Source organism: Populus euphratica, unplaced genomic scaffold, assembly GCF_000495115.2.
Source record: "Populus euphratica unplaced genomic scaffold, PopEup_1.0 scaffold2.1, whole genome shotgun sequence".
In the NCBI taxonomy this organism is placed as follows: domain Eukaryota; kingdom Viridiplantae; phylum Streptophyta; class Magnoliopsida; order Malpighiales; family Salicaceae; genus Populus; species Populus euphratica.
In genome coordinates, this window is record NW_011499846.1 from 1,855,854 (window position 1) to 1,863,847 (window position 7,994).

At 36.4% G+C, this 7,994-nt stretch overlaps 1 protein-coding gene across 7 annotated transcripts; it reads left to right on the plus strand.

The window, feature by feature from the left end:
• Positions 1–1,093: 1,093 nt before the first annotated feature.
• Positions 1,094–7,604, plus strand: LOC105130428 (Pentatricopeptide repeat (PPR) superfamily protein). Of its 7 annotated transcripts, none has more exons than XM_011032941.1 (7): positions 1,094–4,204; positions 4,282–4,344; positions 4,610–4,773; positions 5,281–5,526; positions 6,226–6,464; positions 6,606–7,387; positions 7,512–7,604. In XM_011032941.1, the coding sequence occupies exon 1, from the start codon at positions 1,271–1,273 to the stop codon at positions 4,115–4,117; it is 2,847 nt and encodes a 948-aa protein (XP_011031243.1). In that variant the 5' UTR covers positions 1,094–1,270; the 3' UTR covers positions 4,118–4,204; positions 4,282–4,344; positions 4,610–4,773; positions 5,281–5,526; positions 6,226–6,464; positions 6,606–7,387; positions 7,512–7,604. The 7 variants fall into 7 exon arrangements, with proteins under 7 accessions (XP_011031243.1, XP_011031268.1, XP_011031258.1 ...); XM_011032966.1 differs by lacking the exon at positions 7,512–7,604 and having other exon boundaries at positions 6,606–7,081; positions 7,190–7,504; XM_011032956.1 differs by lacking the exon at positions 7,512–7,604 and having other exon boundaries at positions 1,094–4,209; positions 6,606–7,504.
• The last annotated feature ends 390 nt before the right edge of the window (positions 7,605–7,994 follow it).

The following is a 7,994-nucleotide window of genomic DNA, read 5'->3' on the forward strand; positions in this document are numbered from 1 at the left end:
ACACAAGGTAAAAATATTATAGCTCTCTTCTTATTTTTTTTATTCACCATAGAACGTGGTGATTTTTTTGTCATTCTTAAGAAAATTGATTGTCTCTAAACCTTGTGTATTTTTATCTTTTTATATGGTACATTAATTATTATAAATTTATTTGAAAATATTTTTATCTATTTAATATATTTATGAATAATTAAATATAACCAAAATGCTTTTGGAATAAAACAAATTAACATTGTGAGGTAAAGATGTTATCATTTTCCTTTTTAGAATACAATAAAATTACATGTATGGCTCTAATAATTACTGTTACCTCCCCCCACCAATATTGTGATCTTTATTTGCTAGCATGATAAAATTATCATTACGAAACCAACTCCAGGGAGTTTTATGAATTTTTAATGACTTGTGTTTTCCAGTACTGCTGAGCTTGATTGAGCGTAGTAAAAGGAATGTCACCATATAATTGAGGGTTGAAATTAGTAACAATAATAATTTAAAATATACCAATTAAAATAATTTTACATGGTTTCACTAATAGAATCCAATGGAAAACTTTTTATAAAAAATCAACTTGGTTGAATCTGATTTTTTCAGCAAAATCCAACTAATTCATTTGGAGTTTTAATGACAATATCAAGAAAAAAAAAGTAATTTTAACAATACAATCAATACAAGTTAATGTGATAATTTGTAAATTAATGTGATATTCTAACAAATCTATAATTTATACCATTATTGTAAAATTTAAGATCGATTCGACTTAAAAAACAAGGACTAATTAATATAAAAATTTGGATTGACTTATTTATCAAAACTCGATCTATTCAAAATCTAATTATCAACTAAATAATTTATTTTTAGATTTTTATCAAAATAATGCTGTATTGGTTATTTTTTAAAAAATAATAGATCAATTTTTATTTTTTAATCAAAATAATATTTGTCTTGATTGTTTTTTTTAAATGGATAAACCATCCTGAGTCCTGACCCACTACTCTGGTTTCGCTCCGGATTGAACCACGAGTTCGGTTTATAAACAACGTTTTTTATGGCTCAAATTCGAGTCGGGTCTAGCAAATATGCCCCTCGGCCCCCAGCCAGGACAAAGAGACAACACGGTCACTCGACTCAAACTCTCAGCTTCCAAGTTCCATCCCTCGGAGAAATGCAGTCTCCTCTTTCGAACTCCTAAATGGCCAAAAAATTGCTGATTCATTCACTATGATGCTCTCTCTCTATACATCTCCAAATCTAATAACCTTAAATTTCAATGCTCAGGCACTCTCCAATCCCCTCCCCTTCTCCCCTCCTCTCCTCTCTCCGCAAATCAATCCACTGGAAACCCCGCCACGAATCCAACCTCTCCCGTCCTGAACTCCACGAGCGCATCTCTCGTCTCCTAATCCTACGTCGTTTTGACGCCCTCGAAAACCTTAACTTCCATTTCTCCGATAACCTTGTAGACTCCATCCTCGTTAAACTCAAGTTAAATCCTGAAGCTTGTCTTAATTTCTTCCAATTAGCCGCAAAACAACCTAATTTTACACCGAGCGTTAAATCTTACTGTAAACTTGTTCACATTCTATCTCGAGCTCGAATGTACGATGAGACCAGATCGTATTTAAATGAACTGGCTTCTCTTTGTAAGAATAATTACACTTCTTTTCTTGTTCTTGACGAGCTTGTTAGGATTTATAAAGACTTTAAGTTTTCGCCGTTAGTTTTTGACATGATTTTGAAAGTATATGCAGAAAAAGGAATGGTAAAGAATGCACTCCACGTGTTTGATAATATGGGGAAGTACGGTCGTAAACCGAGTTTACTGTCTTGTAATAGTTTGTTGAGTAATTTAGTTAAAAGGGGCGAAAGTTATAGTGCAGTTCTTGTCTATGATCAAATGAGAAGGTTGAATATTGTGCCTGATGTTTTTACTTGTGCAATTATGGTTAACGCATATTGTAAGGCGGGGAAGGTGGAGAGAGCGGTGGAATTTGTTAGGGAAATGGAGAAGTTAGGGTTTGAATTGAATGCAGTGTGTTACAATAGTTTGGTTGATGGATATGTTAGTCTGGGAGATATAGAGGGGGCGAAAGGGGTTTTGAAGTTTATGAGTGAAAAGGGGGTTATGAGAAATAAGGTTACGTTTACGTTGCTGATCAAGGGTTATTGTAAACAATGTAAGGTGGAGGAAGCAGAGAAGGTGCTTAGAGAGATGGAGAAAGAGGATGGAGTGGTTGTTGATGAGTATGCTTATGGTGTGCTGATAGATGGGTACTGTAAAGTTGGTAAAATGGGTGATGCTATCAGGGTTAGGGATGAGATACTGAAGGTAGGATTGAAGATGAATTTATTTGTTTGCAATTCTTTGATTAACGGGTATTGTAAAAATGGTCAAGTTCACGAGGGAGAGAGTTTGTTGATGTGTATGAGAAAGTGGGATTTAAAGCCAGATTCTTATAGTTATTGTACTCTTGTGGATGGATATTGTAGAGATGGTCTCAGTAGCAAAGCTTTCAATGTTTGCGATCAGATGCTTCGGAAGGGGATTGAACCAACTGTTGTAACTTATAATACTCTTCTCAAAGGCTTATGTCGTGTTGGTGATTACAAGGATGCTTTGCGCCTTTGGCATTTGATGCTACAGAGAGGGGTCACTCCTAATGAGGTTGGCTATTGTACTCTACTAGACGGACTTTTCAAGATGGGAGATTTTTCAAGGGCTTTAACCCTGTGGGATGATATTCTAGCTAGAGGTATAAACAAAAGCATATACGCTTTCAATACAATGATCAATGGGTTGTGTAAGATGGGGAAAATGGATTGCGCAAAGGAGACTTTTAAAAGAATGCTGGAATTGGGCTGTAAACCTGATGGAATAACATATAGAACCCTAAGTGATGGGTATTGTAAAGTTGGAAACGTGGAAGAAGCTTTTAAAGTTAAAGAGAAAATGGAAAAGGAAGAAATTTTTCCTTCCATTGAAATGTATAATTCCCTAATTGTTGGACTTTTTACTTCCAAGAAAATGAGTAAATTGATAGATCTTCTTGCAGAGATTTACACTAGGGGATTGTCCCCTAATGTTGTTACTTATGGAGCCCTTATTGCTGGTTGGTGTGATCAAGGTAGACTGGATAAAGCTTTTAGTGCATATTTTGAGATGATTGGGAAGGGGTTCGCTCCCAATGTAATTATTTGCAGCAAAATTGTCAGTAGCCTCTACAGGCTCGGTAGGATTGATGAAGCAAATATGCTCTTGCAGAAGATGGTGGATTTTGATCTTGTTTTAGATCACAGATGTTTGGAAGATTTTCAGAATACTGATATTAGCAAACTAGACTGCTGGAAAATTGCCGATACCCTCAATGAAAGTGCTATTAAATTTTCTCTCCCCAACAATGTGGTGTACAATATAGCTATGGCAGGGCTTTGCAAGTCTGGGAAGGTCAATGATGCAAGGAGATTTTTCTTGGGCCTGTTGCACGGAAGCTTTACTCCTGATAATTTCACGTACTGCACCTTAATTCATGGCTTTTCAGCTGCTGGTTATGTGAATGAAGCTTTCAACTTGCGTGATGAGATGGTGAAAAAGGGTCTTGTTCCAAACATAACTACATACAATGCTCTACTGAATGGCCTTTGTAAGTCGGGATATCTGGATAGAGCACGGAGACTTTTTGATAAACTTCACCTGAAGGGATTAATTCCAAATGTTGTTACTTACAATATATTGATCGATGGATACTGTAAAAGTGGCAGTCCTAGAGAAGCCTTGGACTTGAGAGGCAAAATGTTAAAAGAAGGGATTTCTCCTTCTATTATTACTTATTCATCCTTGATTAATGGTTTTTGTAAGCAAGGTGATGTGGAAGAAGCTATGAAGCTTTTAAATGAGTTGAAAGCATCAAATGTGGACCAAACTATAGCCACATTCTCCAAGTTAGTTGAGGGTTGTGTTCTTCATTCAGATGTTAAGAAGATGTCCAAGCTTCACAACATGATGCATATGGCATGTCCCTCCACTGGCATTACTTCTCATGGACAAACGGAGCTATCAGAGCTCTCAAATGCCAAAGAAATGCTAGATTCATATACCATCTCTGAAGCTGCATGTTGATGAATGAGTAAACTAAGATTTTCTATGAGGAAATTGTTTCATTTAATGGGAACAACTTTAACTCAACCTTCTACAAGGGAGGCTTTGGTAATGTGCGTTGCAAATACAATAGTTTCTCTTGTTTGCGAAAAACCCGGGGTACTGATGGTGGTCTCATGGTGCAGGTTGTAATCCATCTGTTTTATAATGCTTTATAGTTCCAAACGTTGCCTGCTCTAATCATCTTGGTAAGTAATTGCTTGGGGAGCGTTCTGGCTTTATTTTCACATGTTTCTTGCCAAAAGCTGGCATTAATTGAGGGAAAGCTGTGGGTGGGCCTTTTATTGAGTTAATCAGTCTTTGAAACCATTTGTATCTTCCCATAATTGTGTCATTGCCCCAACCACATTTATATTTATGATTTTTTTGGTTTGCTTTTAACAGATGCATTAAGATGCTGATGTTTACTCTTAAAACTTGCATATTGTAATAAAACAATATCTTCTTTCACAGGATAAACAATGGTATTTTACATGTGGCAATATATCCATCACAATCAGGTCAATTAACGGTTGGACCAATGCTTATTGCAGAAGCAGGAAAGATTGTGCTCATTGGGAGGGTCTTATGCAGCGGGCTGGAGGCAAATTCTGTCACACCTTGTGAATATCTCACTGGTAGCTACTAGCATTCTTTTGCAACTAGCATTCTTTTGCAATGACAGTTAAATGATGATGGAAGTCCAACTTCTGTACATTTCAGTTGAGGTTGGTGAGAAAATTCCTTTGCCATTGTTTTGTGTGCTTTGAGAGGAAGACACAAATAACTACTGAATTAAGTGGGAAAATGGCTTGACACATATTTTGTCCTGTAAATTGCTGAATCAAACCATACAAGATGTCTATGTATGTATGTACGCATGTATTAGAATAGTGCATTATAGAAATTCTGTGTGTTCATGTTATTCATGCATGTTGCTTAGCAGATGCACATAAATGCATGTAGATTACAATGGCAAAGGAGAATTCATTCCTTATCTTTTTGGTTCTAGCAATCAAACTTGTAGCCTGGTAGGAGTGAACTTGAATTAGAAGGATATGGTTTAAAGTTAACTATTTCTGTTTTCATGTCACTGGGCTTCTGCTTCAGCAAGTTTCTTGATTTTTTTCCTTTTTAATCATTAGGGTGTGGCTCTTATTATAGGTTCTCTTGGAAACAGGAAACCCACCTCCAATGTATCATGATGTACCCACTATTTTCATCATGGTGGGATTTGCAACTTGGATCATGCCTCATGGTCAACACCTGAAGATTGAAAATGTCCTCCACTGTCATCTGCCTGGTAACCAGGACAGAAATCATTTGGGATGGACACTATGAAAGTTTATTTCTTGTTTAAAGTTGATGGATCTAAAAGTGCAATTAACGAGGTAAGTCCTCGCAACAAGGAAACACCAAGTGGTTTTGTAAAGAGAACTACCATGAAGTTTAAAGAAAATGAAAAGAAAAGGATAGAAATGTAATTATAGCAAAGATATTTTCATCAAATTTTTGCTCTCAAGCTACTTAAAATTAGGCTGAGTGGGGTGCATTACAGATATCTATTATAGCTATTGCATCCTTGTATTTGATGGTAGTTACAAACTACAAAGCATGTGCAATTAAAATATCAGATCAAAGAGAATGTTAGTAAGATGAACTTTGTTGTGGAAGTGAAGGTTTCTTTTTGGTGTTTAATTTATTTATTTTTAGTCTATATGCTATGGCCTATCAGAAAAACTCATCCATGAGATTCACACTTTGCTTATTGAAGAGGAGACGCTACTTCTATGAAATTTTAATGCTTCCGTATATGGAATATGACGCATCCTCTTCCTACACCCGCTAGAGGTCCCCGTAGATTAGCAATTTAATGGACAGCAGCTACAAAATAGGTTCTCGTGATTTTTAAGCAACTTTTCTTGCTTTTATCAACATAAATGATGAGATCAGATTTAATGCTGTTGAAATTAATCACTAATTAGGAAGATTCCTTTTTCTATCCTTTCCTCTCTTTTGGAATACAAATTTGGAAGATCTGGTTCTCACTAATGGGAAGATTTGATTCTCATCTGAAAAACCTTATACAGGGACCATTGCAAGAGAAGGCTAATCAATAGCTCCCAAACCAAAAACTGGCAACCTCGGCAGAAAGGCAGATTAGGATTGCAAAGCTGCATCAAGATAGATGCGAGGAAACCATGCATCAAGAGATAAAAGCAGGCAGAATGGGGCTGCTCATGTCTAGCTTAGCTGTCATGGATGTCTGTTTCTATTCTTACAAGCAATTCAACTATGGATACAATTATAATTGTTTGACTTGTGTTCTGTAAGTTTGTTTACTGTCTATTTTATGTCTAAATTTTTCAAACCAAGCTAATATTTTCTATGAATGACATGTAGACAAGCACATGTGCTTTTGTGCATGAGATGTATAAATATACAAATTGCACTTTTTTGGCATTGGCAGGATGATGGTGCAGGATTCATTTAATGAATTTCCGGATTAAATTCTTGTGAATATTTTTTCCTACTTGAGTACGAAAGAAGCAGCGGCATCTCAAAGTGGTAGAGATATATGTGGACATTTACTGCTGGAAGTTTGAAGTTTGACGAGTCTAAAACAGCATGGAATCACACTTCTTACTAGTGAATTCAGATCAAGGAGTTCCACCTGGTAAAATGTTCGAACCAATGGGATTTGTTAAGCAGATGAATTGACCTTTTCTCGGATTATGAATCAGTGTCCAACGACAGGTGAATTAATAATTTGCTATGAACTAGATGAATATTGATACTTGGACAGGATTTGCGTTGAATACGAGAGTTAAGGGGCTCATGCAAGACTTGACTCCACTTCGGCCAGGCATCAGCTGGCCTTGCACTCTTACAGCTCGGTTTCTTTGTAATCAGTCCACATCCCGTAAGAGCTTCTCCAGTTGACTGGTATGCAAGAGAACTTTTAGGCTAAATATTTATCTGGTTGTCCATTTTTTGAGATGCTATGTTCAAGAAGCTCACCAATCTCGGGTTACTTCTGGCCCTTCATTGAAGCTGAAACGCCAGGAGATACAAAGCTTGTTCCACTTTGGAATGGATTGAGGTTTCTGCGATAAATCTTGTTTCATTTGATAATTGGAGAAAAGACAATCACTTTTTCTTCGCAGACACTGCCAGCATTTGCAGAGCATCTTTTGAGGACTGGTATGGTGGCCTTTCCACTACAATCTCTAGTTATGCCCCACAATGGTAGTATCTTACATTAATGTTCACTCCAACGTCATGTTTATGTAAAAACACATTAAGTTCTGTTATATTTTTTATCTTTCACAATTTTCTTTCAAATAATATTTAATTTCATTGTTGATTTGTCCAGCTCTATATAAACACCAGCAATGGCGCCTGTCCAAAGTTTCGTAATCCCAGACAATCATTCTCCCAATATCAATAAAATTCTCTTTTTCTTCAATTATCATAGTTATCATTTTTATAGATGAGGTGGAGCTGGTCAATTCCAACTTTTTTTACATCGAAACAACTTTTTTTGGGGTTTATTTAGGCTAACATGACGACCTGTGACACATTAACGCAAGAAATGTATAGAGAGGATCAAGGCACTCGAAATTGTACTATAATCATTTCGACACCCCATTTCTAAAACTCTAATTCCAGCCCCTGGAACTGTATAAAACTGTCGGCTTTTCACTTTGTTTATCTGTGAAAAACATATTATTTATAATTTAGAATTTATTGCATAAGCATGACATTGGCGTGATGGGGTGCGAGCAATAACTATCTCGTTTAAAGCAGTGCTGAAACTGAAAGAGCCCCTGTAGAACGTGATGCCTGAAAGAGATTG

Excerpts from the sequence above, each read along its gene's own strand:
- LOC105130428 (XM_011032941.1), top strand. The coding sequence starts at position 1,271 with ATGCTCAGGCACTCTCCAATCCCCTCCCCTTCTCCCCTCCTCTCCTCT.